Genomic DNA, 19,821 nt, shown 5'->3' on the forward strand with positions numbered 1-19,821 from the left:
CTCCTCCTTTTAATATAACTTCCTTTTCTGCAGATCCAACTGCTTCTTTTTCTGTTTCTGGTCGCTCTAATTCGCTCAGTTGATCTAACAAATTTCTTAGTATGAAAAACTATAGATTAGAGAGAAGAATCTTGCATCTTCCTGCATCCATGGGAAATCCAGATTGCCTCTTAGATCGGATTCTAATTTCTTACAAACTTTTTTCCGGGAATTTATGAGAATTTTCCTTTTCTTAATAATAAAATCAAACATAAAAAAAAATAAAAAATTCCTTATTTATTTGGTTATCAGCTTCCTATTACTTGACAGGAAGTAGTATTAACATTTTTAGCACATGATTTGGATTTTTCAACGAACATTTGAAATTGAAAGATGATCCTTTAAAAAAAATATTTGTAAAATTTTCAAATCTCTCTCCAATAGCTGTAACGCTTCCCCATGCCAGTCCCTTCTCCTTCAAGCATTCAATTTCTTAAGAGCAAAGCAAAATCTGAGCACCAAACATCTCCTTATTTTGTTTTATTTTATTTGTAACAAAAGGGACATGCCAAATTGCCTTATTTCTCCTTTTATTTCCCTTTCTTTCTTCCATGGTTGTTGCAGGAAAGTGAAAAAGAAAATTATTAAAAAAATAGTTTTGTCATAAAAATCAAATATAATTAAAATTAATTAACAAATATAATTAAAATTAATTAATTTGAACTGCTTTAACCTTGGGAAAGAGGAGTTGAGGTTGAGGAAGCCCCTGGGGCTTCGTCTTCCCCTGAGCTTTAGCAGTTCCTTCAGTACCCAGGGGTTGTTGCTAAGAAATTCCTAATTTAGACAAAGACCCAGAATACCAATTGAAATTTCAATAAGATTTACTCGGTGTTGGTGTTGGGTATTATTCTTTTGAAACCTGTAAACATGTAAATTAGCGTATATATCTTCCTTGTAAGGGTTTGTTTGGAACTGTTTTCATAACAATTTTCTATTCTTCAAGTTTGATAATAAAAAAATCATTTTTTATTTTTTGTTCTTAAAAACAAAAGAATAGAGTATAAAAATAAAAAATAAAATATTTTTAGATAATATCTTTTAATTGTTTTTACTTATTTTTTTAGAACGATTCTAAAAAATAATTATAAAAATGATTAAAAATAAATATTAGATATAAAATTTATATTTAAAAATATTAAACACAGATTAAAACATATTAGGTTATAAATAAACTTTTGTTCTATCAAAATTAGACAACAAAACAGCTATCAAACTTTCAAGAGGTAAATTAACTTTTCAAAATCTAATATGATACAAAAATTTTAGGGCATCAAATGGAAGATGCTATTTGGGTTATTGAAGGCATACAGTCAAATTTAAGTTGTTTAGATAAGAATATAAATATAGAAAGTCAAATTTAAGTTGTTAGATGAGAATATGAATATTGAAATAAATAAAAAATGAAACTTAATATTCAATTTTTTCAATACACACTGAATGGATTCGGTGGGAAGCCTCAATATCATAATACTTATAATAGAAAACCCATGATGAGCAAAATGATTCTACGCGAGAAAATGCTCGTTTAATTAGAATGAAAACAAGGGAAAAGGACATGAGTCTGGAATAAATATAATTTGACACAGCAGAGGATGGGTTGAATTGGAGGAAAGTGCCATCTGAGGTGGGTGATGGCATATCACAAACGGTAAACAGAAGCTACAGAACCACATGACTTCACACCCACCCCATCCCATTGAGTCAACACCCCTTCTTATCATCTCTTCATCGATTTTAAATCACAATTGAGATCTGAGGGTGGGGGAGAGAAGAGAAAAAGAGAGGAAGGGAGAGAGGGGCATTGATCTGAGAAGAAAGATGGCAGACTGGGGACCAGTGATTGTAGCAACGGTGCTGTTTGTGCTGCTGACGCCTGGGCTGCTGTTTCAGATACCTGCAAAAGGGAGACTGGTGGAGTTCGGGAACATGAGCACAAGTGGCCTCTCCATTCTGGTTCACGCCGTCATCTACCTTGTAGTCCTCACCATCTTCCTGATTGTTCTCGGAGTTCACATCTACACCAACTCCGGATAGACGAACACCCTTCCATTCACTACATGTACAATTGCTTCTGCTTCTGCTTCTGCTTCTTTTTCTGCTTCTGCTTCTGGTGGCTCTATTTCATCTAAAAGCCTTTTCTTTTGTGTAACGACTATGGGATCGGATTCCATCCTTTTTAATTTTAATTTTTAGCAAAATGTTTTACGTAATATTTTGAGGTTTTAACTTTTAAGTTGAAGAAGGAGCTGCCTCAGCATCGCCAATGGGATGAAATTATTTGCATCTTTTGGCTATGTTCGAGTTTCAAAAAATTTAAAAAAATTAAATTAATCAATACACCAAATTCATTTCATTTATTTTGAATTTTTAATTTCCTAAACTAATTTTTATTAATGCTTTTTCTTTTTTCTTAATAATTCTTTTTTTTTTTTAATATGTATATTAATAACTATAAAAAAGATGTTCAATGAAAATGACATATACATTATATCGAATATATATAATGTATTCTAGAAGGAACCCTTGGGACCACTTATATATAGATTAGTAATTTTTTAATTTTTTAATTTCCTAATTACTTTCCTTAACTGACGGTTGTTACCAAATTGCCTTCTTTCTGGTTGATTTCCCTTCTGGTCTTTTCTTTGTTCAAGAGGGGAGTCCATATACCAAATTATTCTATTTTCATTCAGGATTGCTCTTCTTTCCAAACAAAAGCTGCTCCAAGAAACCGCAAAATACGTATTGTAATGCCTAACAACTTTACTTTTAGAAATCCAACAACATAAAAAGATAAACACTTGATCAATAGAGATGAAATAGAATATAAGAGAATAGCCCCTCCCTGTTTCCCAAGAACTAATTAGATATTAGTTCCTCAAAAGAAAAAAAAGACCCTTAAATATTCGCCTTTTCTACTTGATGATTAAGAAGGCGTATATCCACATGTTTCAGTAGCATCTTAAAGAACACTTATCCACAGTTCTTGCATCAAATACTTGGAAATGCTCAGTACATTCCTCCCTTTCGTAAATTGCTGGAGGCACCACCAATCACAAGAACAGCAGTGCGGCTAGCTCATCTCCAGCTGCTCCTCAAACCAACTTTTCTCTTCACAAAAGTTTCCAGGCTGCAGCAATGGAAATTTTAAAAGAGGGAAAAAGTGTGATCAGAGAAACCTCCTAGAATATGGATTAACAACCATAAGAATAAACACTAAATTTAATTTCCATCCATGTGAAATAGGTACACTGTTCCCATAGAACACCATACATACATGAGAGTGGGGGCAGAGAAGGTTGCAGAGATGATCACCACACCTTTCAACAAGTTTCTGTTGTACATTTCATAATAGATAGTCACCCAAGGAAAGTTGTTAAGAGCGCTACAAGTGATTCAGGCAAGAACAAGTTTGCATGTGCTACCCTTCATTCGAAAAATGCTAAATCTATTTATATCATGGCTTTCGAGATGTGTAAATACGTGATCTTTCCAGGGGGAAGATCCATCTACAGGTTAGAATATTAGGCTGCTCAAGCTTAGGTCATGAAACTTGAATCCAATTCAAGCACACCCAATCCGGACTCGGTATTAAGTAGTCCTCTATTCATGAATGACTTGACCTGACCTTGATGAGCATGTTTGAGCTTGATTAAGATAGGGCCTAACCTAAATAGAAATCCATGATCCTAATCAAGGCAGTCCATTAGTATGCCTCAAGATTTCTAAAGGAATTACAACAACATCACACAACAAAACAAAAACACTACCACAACTTGTGTGATCTCATTACTCCATTCCCTTTTCTGGTTCAATGTCAAGATAATGATAAATGTAAAACAAAATAGGATTATGCATCTTTACTACTTGATGCTGAAAATAGGATTTGTTCCCATAGCATGTTTCACATGCATGCCATATTTCTAGTTTGCCACCACAATGTTTAGATTCCTTATGTTCCCATGCATGCCACGTGGTGCTAATTACACTTGTTTCTTTTGGTAGGTTTTGTAACATTAATGCAACAGATAATTGACATTTTAAATAAGCATGACAACCCTCTAGCCAATTTCCATGTAAGTGAAAGCTTAGCACATTTATAGATAGATAACAAACTAGCTTCAGCTACTCATGGGTAGGTTGTTAGATTACCATAAATTGGGAAAATTTACAGCTTAGCTAACAACCTAACCACTGGAACAGTCCAATCCTGCCGGCTAAATTCCCTATTTTTGGGTCTCGCCTAGTTCCGTTCCTTAAAAAGTTAAATAAAACTTCCATCAACAACTTTCTTTGATACACCTAAAGCTCAGTATGATTTTCCCAATGCAACAACTATCATTTTATAATTTCCCTTTTCTTGGCAATCCTCATTATAGATCTCACTCAACCTATAAATGTCAGTCCCATATAATAAGATTTCTTTGATTTACTGTCTGACTAACAATGAACAATAAGTTGTTCCCTACCAATTTTAGGTTCCAATGCAAAAGCAAGATTTTGAACTGTACCAATATATTACATGTTGTTCAATTAAAAGGTGCAACCAATGTCAATTCATTAGAAATTTTATCACAATATAGTGCATGGGCAACATATTTAGATGTGCCTTGTATCATATACTGTCTTAAATTAAAAAGAAGAAAGAATTTATCACCTATCTCTTGTGATAGAATCTCTCCCCCCAAAAATAAATAAATAAATAAAATTAAGAGCCACATACAATTTACACAGGAGTCTAAAGTGAGTGTATGCACAGGCGAAAAGAAGTGAGCTCTACCAAAGAGAGTCCATATATTTGACCAAAAATCTAGGCATGCATTGAATAGAAAAGACTGATCAGTCATTAATTCATATTGCTTATTTGGATTTGATTAACAATGTTCGGTTAAATACCAATCAAGACAACCTATGATGTAAAGTGGATCCCCAATGAACTTTTATAACTCTAAATACATTGATTAAAAAAATGAAAATAAATTTCAAAGCAATTTTACAAGTCTCATTTGTGTAACAACAATTCCCCTATTTTTATTGGTCAGAAAGGTGAGCTGGAAGTATGGCAATTTTGCCCCAAAGGCACCTCATACCCTCAGGTATGAACCATAGCCCACAATCCAATTGATTTAGGAGACAAATTATAAATTAAGGAATGACAGTAAACTAACCATAGTAGGAAAGAAATCTAAAGCAGGGGTTGTGGAAAATATTTTTTCGATTTTTTTTTTTTGAACCTCAAAGTTGATGAGTACATTCCAGGAGGAAAATCTTGAGAAGGAGTATAAAATTTTTCCCAAATTTCTTTTCCTTTATTCCTTTCTTGCAAAATCAACTAAAAGATGGAGAAAATATTGAAAATGTCCATTTTTTTCCTCTTTTCCATGCCCACCGACAAAAACGGAGACAGGAAATTTCAGCCACTCAAATTTTTTAAACAATGGCATACCATATTTCCCTCCCCTTCTATATATATATGGATTTATTTTTGCGTGTGAGTGTATCACACGTAAAATACATATGAAAGTTTTCAAAATTTAGTACTTTCTTCATATGCATCTAAAAAGTATGATTCAATCTGCAAAAAGTAGTTAAAATACAAGGAAAAAATAAATTAAAACCCTCAAACCATTCAAAGTAATAGTTGCCCTAAGCTCAAGAATAATTGATCTCCATCACGATTTCATGGCAGAAAAAACCTGAATAAACTGCTTGAGAGATTCATTGAAACTGTTGACCCCAGGCATCATATCTAAGAATCTAAGATAAGATTTCTCAAGAAACAAACATAAAAGGTAACAGTATAAAACCAAATTAATCACCAAATTGTATTTGAAAAAAAAAAAAGGACGCGGCAACACAACCCGGGGATGATCATCCAAACCCTTACCTGGAATCTCCTTCCGCGGCTTGGCCGGAGCGGTGGCCTGACAAATAATCGCCCGGCCCAACACCGAAAGATTCGAAACAATTCCGACAAAATAGAAGACCATGACCAACCCAAGAACCCAGGGCATTAAGATGAATCCAATAAAGAACGTGACCGACCCACAGAGCATCAAAGCCAGCGAAATTCCCAGAAGCAGCGACGCGAACCCGGCCGGAGAGATCTGCGTGGTCGTCGGCCGCCTCGACGTGTACACCTCCGGTGAGTGCTCCGAAAACGGTGCCGGTGAGGGCGGAGATCGCAGTAGATTGAGAACAAGAGCAGAGAGCTCACAGAAAACCCTAGATTGCTGATCCTGCTGCCTTCTCATCTCTCCCAAGAAGAAAAACGCGAAACCCTAAACCGATAAAATGCTAGATAATTTGGGATTGCTGTGCTAGAAACGAGGCAAGTGGATAAACTCAGAGATTCTGGCTATCAAATATACGTATATATAATAATTGCGTCAGGCTACATGTGGAGAGTTGCGATAAGGAGACTTTGTTTGTTTGTTTCTCGGGAATTGATGAGAAAGAATGAGAGAAATCTGGGAATATTGGAATTTTGGAGGGCTTTCTTTCTATTGTTTGGGTTAGGAGAAAATAATGGACTGCTGCATTGCCTGAAAATTAAATATAAATAAATGAATAAGTAAATATATATATATATTATTAAGGATAAAAAGAGGTTGGTCCAATATTGGACTTTAGAGGCACACGGTTGACAGATGAGAATGGAGAGTGGGCCCAGATGACGTGGACCTTATCTTCTGGAAATCACATGTTGATATTTTCCCAGACATTGTTTTTGTTATTTTCATGATTTATTACGTTTTCTTGTTTTGGTTTCATACGGCTACAGGATTTCAGCCCAACTGATTTTGTTTTTTTTGGCAATTCATTCATTATTTTTAGTAAATAATTTTCCTTATTTATACCCTTTATCTTTATTAATAATTAATTTTAAAACATTTTTAGAAAACACCCTGTAAACATATCGTTTAAGATAAATAACTTTTTCTATCCTTATTTATACCCTTTATCTTTAATTAATAATTAATTAAACAAAATATTTGTTTTAAAATACGCAATAAATATATTGTTTAATATAAATTATTTTTTATAATTGAAAATATAAAAAATATTTGTAGAGAATAAATCCCGAAAAAAGGTTTTTCATATTTGAGTTCATAAATATTGTAAGTATTTGTTTAATACTATAAATATTTTTAAAAAATTTTAAAAATATTTTTTAAATTTTGTTAAACATGTTATTTTATAAAAAAAAAACACTTTTTAAGTTAAAAATGTTTTTTATTTCAATTTTTTAATATTATAAGTGATTTTTTAGTTTTTTAAAAACAATTTAATTTAATTTATAAAAATATTTTAAAATTAAAAGCGTTTTCTAAAAATACCCACCCACAAAACTAACTCTACTTTCCTTCTACCCTTAAATTTTAATTTTTTCTTTTTAATAAAAACTAATCAATGGGGTATTGAACAAATCTTCATCAAATTTAATGGAGAATTATAAATCTATTTTCATAAAATTTGTAATAAATAAATAAATAAATAAATAAATAATAAAAGATTTAAGAAAGTGACATCACAATGAATTTGCGAAAGAAGTCAAAGCTCGTAAATAATAAAATTCACGAGTATCACATGGAGAAGTTTTGAATGAAAGATTGAGTGGACACCCCACCAACCCAAACACTCTTTTCTTCTTCATTCATTCCCTTTTTATTTATTTTTAAATTATTGAATTGGAGTGGGGAATATGATGGGAGTCTATAAATAAATTTAATGCATTATTGGCTTCTTTTTATTGATTGAAACATACAATAAACCAGGAAAAGAATAGGACTGCAGCATAATGACGGAGCACTAAGGTCCCACTCACCCACTTCTTTCAAATTATCACCAGGATGGCTGCTGCTAATTACTTTATATAAACAAAATAAAAAAATAAAAAATTCCCCTTTTTATAATAATTTTAATAAAATATAATAGCTTTTATATAGAATGAATAGTTTACCTTATATCATTGAAAATTAATGTTAAATAATAAACTTTTTATTTTTAAAAAATTATTAATTTTTTTATTTTATATTAAATTATTTTCATTTTTATTTATTTTTAAATATTTACATTTTCACACTTTTAAAAATCATTTTCTAAAAATTGTTTGACATTTAAAAGTAATTTAAAAAGAGACATTGTGTTTTTTTTTAATAAATTATTAAAAAATTTAAAATAAATTGAAATGAGTCGATAGATAATTTTTCAAAATTATTTTTTTATCATATGATATATTACCAAAAATTTCGGTAAAATTTAATTTAATCATTTTAAAAACACCACTATTTTAAAAAAAGGACATCATACCTGACTTTAACACGATACAATTCACCACATATATATATATATATATATATATATATATATAATTACATAATATACATTTTGTTTCATTTTCAACATATATTATCATATTTAAATATTATATATATTTTATTTAATAAAATTTAAAATATTAATACATCTAATAAAAAAATAAATATTATTAATGTTAATTATATAAATATATTAATTTTTAAAAATTATTTTAAAATTTAATAAAATATAATTTATATATTTATTACATCAACCCTTTCATAAGAACCGATAAATTCAATGATGAGGCCGAACTTTAAAGCATTGAAAAGCACATTAAATAACTTAGATTTGTACAGTGGAGTGTCATAATTGATTTAGTTTTATACTCCAAAGCAATCTCTTTCGTAGAAGATACCACCCACCTTGCTAAAACCTTTTAAGGGAAAGTCGCCTACACTCGTTTCCAAGCTTCGCCCAGTATGACATTTTGCCATTTTGGTACGTTGCTTTACATTTTATATATAATTTTATTGTTATATATTCTAATTATAGTAATGTGATTTCATTATTTTTTTTATTTTTTTATTTTTAAAAATTATCTGGGTCTTATTTGAAATTGCAATAAAAATAATTCTCAATTTAAATTTTGTGGTGAAAATATTTATTGAAGTAATGGGTTGATATCAATGGTAGTTTTAAGATTAAAAAAAATAAAAAATAAATAAAATGGAAGCTGACATGACTTAAAAAAATAAATTGGATGGATGAATATTTTTAAATATAACTTAGATGTAAAATTTGGTTCTCAAAAAAAAGTATTTTTCCACCAAACTCATCTTCTTAACTTAAATTGATGCCATAGGTTTTTTCTGATTAAATATTGAAATTATATTTTGAATGTGCCTCGTTGACAAAAAAACCCTCCTAACGCATTGGGTTTCCATTATCATATATACCATGATAAGGTTTGTGGACTTTTAAGTGCATTATTGGGACAACTACATCTCAACTAATTTCTTTTTTCCAAAATTTTATTCTCCAAGGTGTTATTAATATTAACATTAATTTCATTTATTTACATCCAGTTAATTTATTTAAAATTTAATAAATGTTTTTATCATTTTCACTCACCTCCCTACATTCAAAATAAAAATGATATTCGATGAAATTTTAAATCGAAAATCAAGTGTATTCAACCAAATATCGAGGGAAGGTAAGTTAAATTAACCTATTAAAATTATCATAATAATATTACTGATAATTGTTATTTTTATAAAATTAATAGTAATTTTAAAACTATTTTATTGGTTTTTTTATTTTATTTTTTTTTTTATGAAAAGAATTAGTCAAGAAAAATGCAGAAGAACTTGTATCTACTTATTTGTATTGTTGGTGAATATCTAATTCTATTTCATATGCTAAGCATTTGGTGTCATTATTTCTTAATTAATCACCACAATCTTTTCTTTTAATCTACACTATTGTGAGAATTTTCCTTCCTTTGTCTTTCTCCTAAGTTATTACATTATTAATTTAATACTAAAAAAAATAGTAATTTAATTGACCCCACTACGAAGAGATGACATAAAAACACATCAAAACATTGTCAAAAGTGATTGGATTGTCTTTGATTAAGTTGGATATACTTTCTGTTTTTTTTTTTTGGAATAAAAAATAATAGTAAGTTTTAGAAAAGATATAATGTTATGTTTGACTTTTTTTAAAAATTTCAAGCTAAACCTACAAATTACTAAATTTTTTTCATAAATCTAATAAATTAAGGACATGTGGGTAGGATTACTTTTGATAAAAAGGATAAATGAAAAGTATGATACAATTTGTCAAATTTTAGATCAAAATCAAACAACGTATTATAGACGTGTTGTAAAATTATTGTTGAAAGTAGCTTTATTTATTTAAAAAAATTATGAAATAAGTTAAAGTGCATTTAAAAAAAAAACGACTTTTACAAAAGTAGAAATCATAGATTTGTTAAGTAAATGTTTTCGAAAACAATTTTGAAAAATAGTTTTTGAAAACTATTTTTTAATGTTTTGTAAAATGAAAGTTTGTTAGGAAATTTATAATGTTTTTAACTTATTTTTAATATTTTTAAAATAATTTTTATATGTAATATTTTATTTTAAATTTATATGTTCATATAATTATTTTTTTTAAAAACATTATAAAAATAAATAAAAAATATTATTTGAAAACACTTTATTTTTTGTTTTAATGATAAAAATAGAAAATAGTGTTTGGTTTTTAAACATATTTTTATGGTATTTTGTTATAAAGAATAAAACACTGTTCTTACAAGCGATTGGCAAACATGCCCCGATTTCTAAATATATGATAAAACCGCATTTTCGTACTCACTAATTTTGATATAAAAGAAATTACTATTTAATGGCACATGGAAAGTACTTTGCGTACCTGTGAAAAAATGATTGGACTTTTGAAAAAAGGATTGTACCTCCCACTAGAAGAATGGTAAATGAAAAGTGGGACACAATTTGTTGAAGTGTAGATCATTTTAAAAAAAATTTAATTCAATACCACATTTCTTAGATATATATGTAAAAGTTAAAACTACCATTTCAAATGAGTCTAAGATAACTTGTGTGACTGGGTATAGGAGCTACGAATTCCTAATTCTGCTTTTCGGGTTAATTAGCATTCCTAATGTCGACTTCTTAAACTCATTTGTAGTGGTATGTTTTGATTCACGGTCTTCAACTTGTTATCATCTTTGTTGAGCTTCAACGACAAAGGTCTTACTAAAACCACAACCTTTTCTGTTCATCCATCGGCAACTCATGAGTTTTGCCACACTCTCTAAATCTGGATTAAGATGATAATTTCAAGAATTCACTTTTTTCCACATTTCGCCTCAAAAGGGGGGACTGGGCACGTATTTTAATGGCCAAGCGCGACGTTCAACCCAGATTCCCGTATGTTAATTATTGTCTGAAGCAAAGGTGTCAGAACCTCATTTTTTCCACAGAAGGCACCGTGGTCTTCCCCATAAAGGAATCATCATAACCAACGTATTTAACCGCACTTGGGAATTGTCAACTAATTCCCAACCGAACTAGAGGTTGAGAAAACATTAAACGGAGATTGCCATTCAATGGTTACAAATGATACACGTAAATAAAATACAACATGAACTGACACATCACATTCCCGTGGGGAAGTGGTCGAATGGGAAGAGGGCACCAGGCTATACAGCTCCTGCTTGATTCGGCCGAATAGGTTTTTTGAAACTAAACTTATTACTAATAAAGAGACTGAGCGGATACAAGAACGGCCACTTGGCAGCTATAGTTCATACACACGTAATAAAACGTCATTGCAATCAGCCGTTGAGACACCAAACACTTGGCCTTCCACTGAAGCCTAGCACACCTTTTTAAGCGGTGGCAATGGCGGTGGGTATGAGCGGTGCCTACCCTCTAAGCAAGGAAAGGGTTGTCCTTTGATGAGGACAGGGCTCTTCCGGGTTAAAGGGATCGAGGTTGTTCCCAATCGCACACTCCTTCCAGCCTTCTTCCTTCTCCTTCCTCATTGCTTCCATCTGTGTAAAGATCGACCCACCATCAGCCATATATTATTTAGGTTTCGTTTCTTTCTAGTGTTTTTTGGCACACTTTTTAGACGCACTATCTTTATCAGTTATTGTTGGAAAGGCAAACATCGTGGTTAGTGTGAGTGACTGTGTTACGTTTTCCTACAGGAAAAGGAAGAGAGCGGTTACCTCTTTCTCTAGAAGCTCCTTTTCTTGCCTCAGCATCCTTTCCTGTTTGGGACCAAATATACATATATCTCCATTAGCAGAGCAGAGCAAAACAAATGTACGTCTTTATCCAATGCTGCTTTTTCATAAGCATTACATTATGCAATGAATGCCTGTTTCTTTATCTATATATGAGGGTGTGTTGTGACATACTAATGGTTCATGTTCATTTAGATTTACATTGATGAACATATCAACTGTTTCGTAGTTTATTTCTTTCATATGAATTGGCTTGCATGATTTCCTAGCCGCATCTCTGAATGATGAATCTGAAAGCATATCATGCCCTTTATTTGTCAAGATGTACCCATTTTGGCAAAATTTTCACATTCATGATGTTCCATACCATGGAAGCAGCCCACTACGTAATCCACTATCTAGAACTGTGTAACTTTTGGTATTTCCTGCAATGCTTGTCCTGTACATCAATCCAAAATTCTTTTGATTCTCATTCTTGGCCCAGGAGTGATGTTGCATTTTGCTTTACAAAAATTATACATAGCTGTCCAATGAAGTAGTTCATATGGTAATGATGCATGGAATAAATCCAAGGTGTGCAGTAACAGTTCAATCTACATACTCTGATTTTTATTCAACTTAAAATGCTCAAGTCTGGATGGATGCATTTAGTAATGTATTTATTGGTTCTAGAAGTATGCATAATCCTAACATTTTCCCCAATCAGTGTTTGATTGTATAACTAGTCCTAATAATTTTTCTTAAATAAGTGGCTTGATGTAGTATTGATGAACTGAAGCACTCTCTCCTTTTCCAGCTTGCTTTAAATATGAATCATATCAAGTATATCTATATTCTGAATGTGTGTATCCAGGTGTTGGGTAACTCACCTGAAACCCTGGTATCTGAGTCTAGATACGGGTAATAAGTGGCTCAATGTAGTATTTATGAACTCACTCTCTCCTTTTCCAGCTTGCTTTAAATATGAATCATATCAAGTATATCTATATTCTGAATGTGTGTATCCAGGTGTTGGGTAACTCGGCTGAAACCCTGGTATCTGAGTCTAGATACGGGTAATTCATCAGAACACCGACAATCAGGTGATGGGTAATTCATCTTAACAAACCCTAGTATTTGTTAAGTATATCTCGTTGATACTTTGCTGGCTCTCTCTTTTATCTCTCTACTGCAATGCATAGACCACCATAATCAAAAGCAGGAAACCTTATTCCAAAAATTTGGGGTGGGCTTTGGTGATTTAAAACTGGATCACAACTAAATATCACTCCTTTCCAAAATATCAGGAGGTCTATTGGTGGCAGAGGAATTGAAATAGATGGCCATGGACCTTGGGTCAGATAACCTCTGTTTGGGTCAAATGGAGGATTTACCGAGAGGCCTGAAACAGAGAAAGGGGGACACACCCCTAGCACACAGGAAGTATACAAAGGGCTTGAAAAAAAAGAAACAAAATAAGAGCCAACACCACTCTAGTGAGGCCCTACTCGATCAATGAAATCATACAATGTCTGACAACCAGCATTGCAAATGAACTCCAAAGTCCAAACCAAAGAAAGATGGACTGAATAAGAGAATTTTCGAATGATTGAACTGAAAGCTCTGGAACATCAAATGATCTCTGGCTCTACTCCTGGCATATGCTCCAAAATAAAGAAAAGATATAACCCACATGATTCAAAATGAACACAAAGATGTAACACCTTGATGATTCCGGCATGGAAAAGGTTCTAGAGGAAAAGGTAGAGGGTGCAATTTCCTAAGGTAGCAATTTAAGACTTACACGGCAAATTGTATATAGTGGGACAGTTTGTCACTTGTATGTGTGCTTTGCCAAACTTCTACCTTCTTACTTTTTTCTGCCCTTTTTTTGGCTTAAATTTGTTTGGGGAGTCAGGATCAAGCTAAGACTTTCTGGAAACTGGAGGAAGATGTCTCTCAAGTAGCCATATGTAATGACAACAAACTTGTACTAGGGAAAGATCAAGCCGTGGTGGTCTGAGCAGCCAACTAATTATAGTTTAGTGAATTTAGACTTATTTCTTTTGATAAAATGAAAATGGTCTGATAAATAACAAGATTGAATTCATGGCTTTACTCTACTCCCAAGGACTCACAAGAAGCTAAAGATAAAAACAATCTTACAAGATTCTACTGAAAGATAGCATGGCACAAAATGGAGTTTACAGAGAAAGTTTCATGAGGGAAAAAAAGGTATTACAGAACAATTGCATACCTTTTCATGGAGATGCCTTATGGACTCCATCATTAGTTGATTCTGTATAAATCACTATTGAGTCAGAAGCACAATAAAATTCTACCATATAAGCTGTGAGTTCAGGTTATGCAAATTAGTAATCTTCTAGAGGTAGGCATAAAAAATAAAAGTACATCAGATATTGTATTTGTTCATTCTCACGATGCAATCAGCTAATGATGGTGGAGCATGCAACCATGTATTGAAATTCCAAACATAACATATCATGCACTGATAATAAGAAAATATATGCACGTTGTTGAAGAATCTGGTGGATATCTTCTAGTAATCATGGAATGTATTCTATGGGGAAAGTTGACAAAATCTCACAAATATGTGAGAATTTCTATGTATATTATTTGTAGAATATTTATTTGCTTTCCTCTGGTAGTTAATCCTTTATTTTCTTCTTGATTTTCTAGGGTTGCTTGATCTTAGTTACTTTTCCGAATTGTATATCATTTTCTTTCCTTTTTCAAGTTGTATATAGTGTTGTAATTCCACAGATTATGAATAAGAGATTTTTTTTTAATGGTATCAAAGCCACAACTATAATTCTATGAAAAAAAAAATTTCCAGCCTTCGGTGTCGAGAAAAACTTAAAAGAGTTTTGCCTTCATCGCCTAATAGAGAAAAACCCATAAAAGTAAGTTTCTACTGAAGCTCTGTCTGAAACCATGGTCAACTCCTTGTTGTTTACCAAACTGTAATCACAACACCAAACTCCTCATTAGGCGACTAACAGAACCTTCAAGCTGCCTTTAAATTAAATGGCAAACAACTATCTTGAGGCGGAGACGAAGCTGAGCCATCTCCTTGGACTAGAACCAAGCAAAGATGATCCCAAATTCAGAACCTTCAAGCTGCCTTTAAATTAAATGACAAACAACTATCTTGAGGCGGAGATGAAGCTGAGCCATCTCCTTGGACTAGAACCAAGCAAAGATGATCCCAAATTCATTAGGATGTAGAAGACTCGATGATTGGGAACTTCATGCAACAGGAGATAAGTAGGACTCACATATTTCTCGCTGCTATTAGAGGAATTTGAGATGCTGCTCATCAAACGTACTCCAAGCTTTAAGTTGTTGCCTAGATTTTTAGATAAAGGGGAAGATTAATTCCACAAAGCAAGGTACCTCATCAGTGATTGGGTACTATAACTCTATGAAGAACCTTTGGCTTAAGTCACATGACTATAAATCCCAAAATGGATATTTAAATTTTTGGCTAGACTTAGCATAGAATTTGGTCAAGTGAAAATTCAGGTTTTTGGAGAAGAGTCCTTTGCCATCATTTGGAGAAGTTTTCTCAATTGCAAAAGAAGAAGAAAGTCAAAGGAATGTTATGTTGGAAAATAATTCCTAAGGAAGTTCAACTCTTGTAACTTGTAAGTTGAATAATGGCAGAGCCATTCTTGTTGGTCATAGGAGTGGAAATCGAGTTTAACGATGAACTTCGGTGCAATTATTGTAATAAACTGAAGTATACATAGGAGACTTTGCACAATTCCATTGAAAACCATCATATTTTAGAAGAGGAGATGGAAGAGGTGGCAAGCTTGGAGAAAAAGGTGGTCAAGTCTACTTCAATTCGGAGAACAAGTGTCAATACATGTCTACATTCACCAATCAAGAGATAAAAGGATTGAATAGAGAGGAGATAGATAAGCTTAAGAATTTCATTGCTAAACTAGGAAAAGGTGGTGCATCTTGCTATTTAGCACAATCAAGAAAGTATTCTTTTGCCCTTGGTGCTTCAAAGGATTTTACTAGTCCTTGGGTCACTCTCTCAAGTGCCACAAAAAAGATATGAGAAATTCACCTTGTTTTTTCACTATTTACGGTCATTGTCTCTAGAACTAGAAAATCAAAGTTGTTGATGGAATGTTAGCTAGTTGTTGATGGATTGTTAGCTGCTATTGCTGGCCAAAGGAACTATACCTATAGCCACATGTATGTCACTAAATCTATTTCACATGTCTAAATTAATTGTCAACTTCTTGTCCCTACACAAAAGCATAAAAGATATGAATTGTTTGGTATAGTGTTTTCAAAAGCAAAAGACTATGTCAAGCTGATCGGACTCCTTTTATCCTCGGGCAAATGGTGAAAATAAGACGGTAGCCTATATAATAAGGTGATAAAGTGATACATATATATATATATATATATATATATATACCTATTTTATATCTAACCAATATAAATGTAGTTTTCAACAATCAATACAATTAAATTTTCATCCATTATGATGCCTTATAAAATGAATAAAATAGTAATAATTATGTAAACCTTAAACATAAGAAAAATTATATTGTTTAGAGAAATTCATCATGTACAAATGTATATTCTAATTTTTTAAACATCTAAAAATCTAAATAAGAAACAAAATAAGAGAATGAACATCCTAAAGAAGCTTTAGGTATCATCACTATAATGATCATTGAAATTAGAATTGCCATAACTTTTATCTAGATTAGATTGGTGGTCCCCAATCTTATTATCACCCTCTTCAATGTCCCCAAAATTGCTCTTTTTCTCTTCAAGATCAGGTTATGAAGTAGTATCTACTAAAACTCCCTTTAAACTCGTCATTGATCTTGCTTGAAGTCTAGTGCAAGTCTGCACATTTCCAACAACTGCTGTACTTACCACTACACCCCATGTCAAGTCATCGTCCTCAAAAACCAAGTTATTCTCCACATTTATAGAGGTGTCGTTTTCACCCTTTTCTCCCACCAATCACTCATTACTTTCATCCATATCTACCAACAAGATGGGGTTAATGACATTGTATCTATCATAATGTGCTTGGTTGTATTTTACAAACACCAAGTCATTTAGTTGTTGCTTCTTCTTGGTTGGAATCTATAAACATTTATCAAATAAATGTTTACTGCAACCTATATAACAAATTAACTAATAAAGTTTTTAATTTTATACATTAAAAAATCAACAAGGTACTAAATATTTATGTGCTCAAATAAACTCCAGTTGCTTTCACAACTTGATGCACTATAAGTCAAGTTTTGGTTAGCTTTTGCAAATTTGGGGTTATGTTTCCATATAGTATCCAATGTTCAGCTCAATGTTTCAAATTTAAACAAAAAAAAGAAGTAAATTAGCAAGAAATATTCGATTTAATAGCTGAAAAAAGAAGTAATCTAATGTTTTATTTAGGAATATAAACTCTCTTAAAGTACTTGGAGCTAGCATCTTCCTTGACATAATGACTATTGGAATGTCAAAAGTACCCTCTACATTCTTATAAGTTGACAATTCGTAAATGATCTTATCTTGCACATCAATGTTAGAAACTAATCTATCTATGCAAGAATATAATCCTGATGTCACTTCTTCATCAAACTCTATACAAGGGTTGTCATAGAAAAATGTTTAAAAAGTGACCCGCGCGGCATGCAAAGGATTGTGGAATTGACATTACAATCTTTTGTTAATGATAGAGAAAATTTTCTTGTACTTATCTTCATTCTCGTTAATGAATTTCTAATAGTCTCTTTACATCTATCCATAGCTTCATATATATACCCCATATTTTCCTTTATTGTCAACAAGTCAAAGAACTTTAACAAGAACCCATCACCTTTAGACAAAATGAAAGTATCAAAACAATTTCTAACATGTGTTTTCCCTTTGCTTTTTTCACCCATTTACTATCTAACTACTTTTCAAAGATGAACATCAATCTCAAATTGCATTTTGCATGTGGATACTTTGTAGGGTAAGAAAACATGTTGTAAATCAAGTTATCCCTAGCTTCTAACCAATTCTCTTGCTTGGTGAACTGTCTCATCATATTTAGCACACCGACATGATTATAGATGAACCCATTCAACGAAATGGCTCTTGTCAAGGTCCTCTTAATTGTAAGAAGTTTCCTATGTTTTAAAATGTTATGCAATAAGCTGTACAAGGCGTCCAATGCGATCATACATTTGTCTAGACATTTAGAAGAAAATTGTGCATCAAATTTTTTTATGTATTATTTATCATTTGTGTCATACAAATGTGGTCACTTTTTCTCTAAACTTTTTTATTTAAAATTTTAACATAAAAAACATAATAAATGATAAATAATAAGTTATAATATACTATTCCAATTTAAATGACACAAATGAAACTTAAAGAACCTAGTAGAATGAAATCCTACCTGTTAATACATAGTTAGATCCATTATTAGGTATATTACTTAGACAACATTCTTCTTTTGAATATGCTCCACAAACTTGTCTAATAATTCAAATGTCTTCTCCCTAATTTTCATGAATGAACCCGCATTAATGGTAATGTAGGATAACTCTAGGATTGTTGCCTACAATCAAATAGGTGGACTAGGGTTTTTATTTTTTATGGTTTAAGGAGAGGAACAAAGGAAAAAGTTTATGGTAGAGTAAGATGATACAAAGAATAAGAGATAGAAACTTTAGAGTCTATTGTAAAGTATGCAAGAAAATATGATATTATTAATCATCAATCCATTACTTTGGTTTACATTAATTAGCTTTATTTATAGGTTTCTTTAAGGAATCCAAAGTCTATTAGGATTCCAATAAGCTATTATGACTGTAATTCTAATTCTACTATCACCTAATTAGCTATTCCTAATTTGACTTCAATAATTGATAGTTCTCAAAATAATTATGTGTAATCAACAAGTTTGTGGAGAGTCGTTTCCCATACTTCACTTGAATCTAGTCCCTTTGATGACCTATACTTGCCCATAGCCCTTAGAAAGAGGATGGAAAGTGTACCTAACATTCCATATACAATTTTATTTCCTAAGATAAACTTTCACCTTTATGCAAAGCCTTTAATTCTCTCCCAAGTGCTTGGTTGTGTCTCCTATGTTCATATCCATGTTCAAAATCGTAGAAAACTTGACCTTAAAGCCCTTAAGTGTGTTTTTGTGGGACATTTTCCAACAAAAAAAGGTTATAAATGTTATCACCCATCTTCCAAAAAGTTTTTCACAACCATGGATGTCACCCTTGTGGAAAAATCATTCGCTTTATCCCAAGATTTATCTGTAGGGGGAGCCTTTAGTAGAAGATAAGTCTTTTTTTGATCTTGAGCTATTTGTGTCTCACTTTGTCCTACTTACTGCGAGAGACCTAGTAACCCTAGTTTCGAGCCACTACAAGCAATATTTAAGAAGAAGATAACCACAACATGAACTAAAGCAAGTCTAAGAATTTGATCCCATGATAGGGGTATCGAATTGTTTTCTTTTTTTGAATTGCTTTCTTCTCCATATATTGAAAATAGGTTGGAAAATGATGTTGATTTTCATAATGAACCTATTGCCATGAGAAAAGGAACTTGAAAGTGCACTCAACACCCTATTTCCAATTTTGTCTCATTTAATAAATTATCATCTTCACGCAAAGCCTTCCTTTGTCAAATTTAAAAATTTGAAAACA

At 31.9% G+C, this 19,821-nt stretch overlaps 2 protein-coding genes and 1 long non-coding RNA gene across 4 annotated transcripts in view; 1 reads left to right on the top strand and 2 right to left on the bottom strand.

Annotated features, from left to right (window-relative positions):
* Positions 1 to 2,703: 2,703 nt before the first annotated feature.
* Positions 2,704 to 6,606, bottom strand: LOC100243721 (uncharacterized). 2 transcript variants are annotated; one of them, XM_010657802.3, is made up of 3 exons: positions 5,927 to 6,606; positions 3,317 to 3,373; positions 3,102 to 3,169 (listed from the first exon to the last, which is right to left on the bottom strand). In XM_010657802.3, exons 1-2 carry the CDS (start codon positions 6,291 to 6,293, stop codon positions 3,363 to 3,365), a joined length of 378 nt encoding a protein of 125 aa, XP_010656104.1. In that variant the 5' UTR covers positions 6,294 to 6,606; the 3' UTR covers positions 3,102 to 3,169; positions 3,317 to 3,362. The 2 variants fall into 2 exon arrangements, with proteins under 2 accessions (XP_002270801.2, XP_010656104.1); XM_002270765.4 differs by lacking the exon at positions 3,317 to 3,373 and having other exon boundaries at positions 2,704 to 3,169.
* A 4,842-nt stretch (positions 6,607 to 11,448) lies between these two features.
* Positions 11,449 to 19,821, bottom strand: part of FLC (flowering locus C) — an 85,135-nt gene continuing 76,762 nt past the window's right edge. The window contains 3 exon segments of the mRNA NM_001281128.1: positions 11,449 to 11,923; positions 12,104 to 12,145; positions 14,358 to 14,399. Coding sequence (NP_001268057.1) covers positions 11,795 to 11,923; positions 12,104 to 12,145; positions 14,358 to 14,399 — 213 coding nt within the window. The 3' untranslated portion in view covers positions 11,449 to 11,794.
* On the top strand, positions 11,719 to 14,920 carry LOC104880621 (uncharacterized). Its single transcript, XR_002030870.2, has 2 exons — positions 11,719 to 11,964; positions 12,083 to 14,920. It is a non-coding gene; the product is annotated as an uncharacterized LOC104880621 (long non-coding RNA).

This window comes from Vitis vinifera, chromosome 1 (genome assembly GCF_030704535.1).
Source record: "Vitis vinifera cultivar Pinot Noir 40024 chromosome 1, ASM3070453v1".
In the NCBI taxonomy this organism is placed as follows: Eukaryota; Viridiplantae; Streptophyta; class Magnoliopsida; order Vitales; family Vitaceae; genus Vitis; species Vitis vinifera.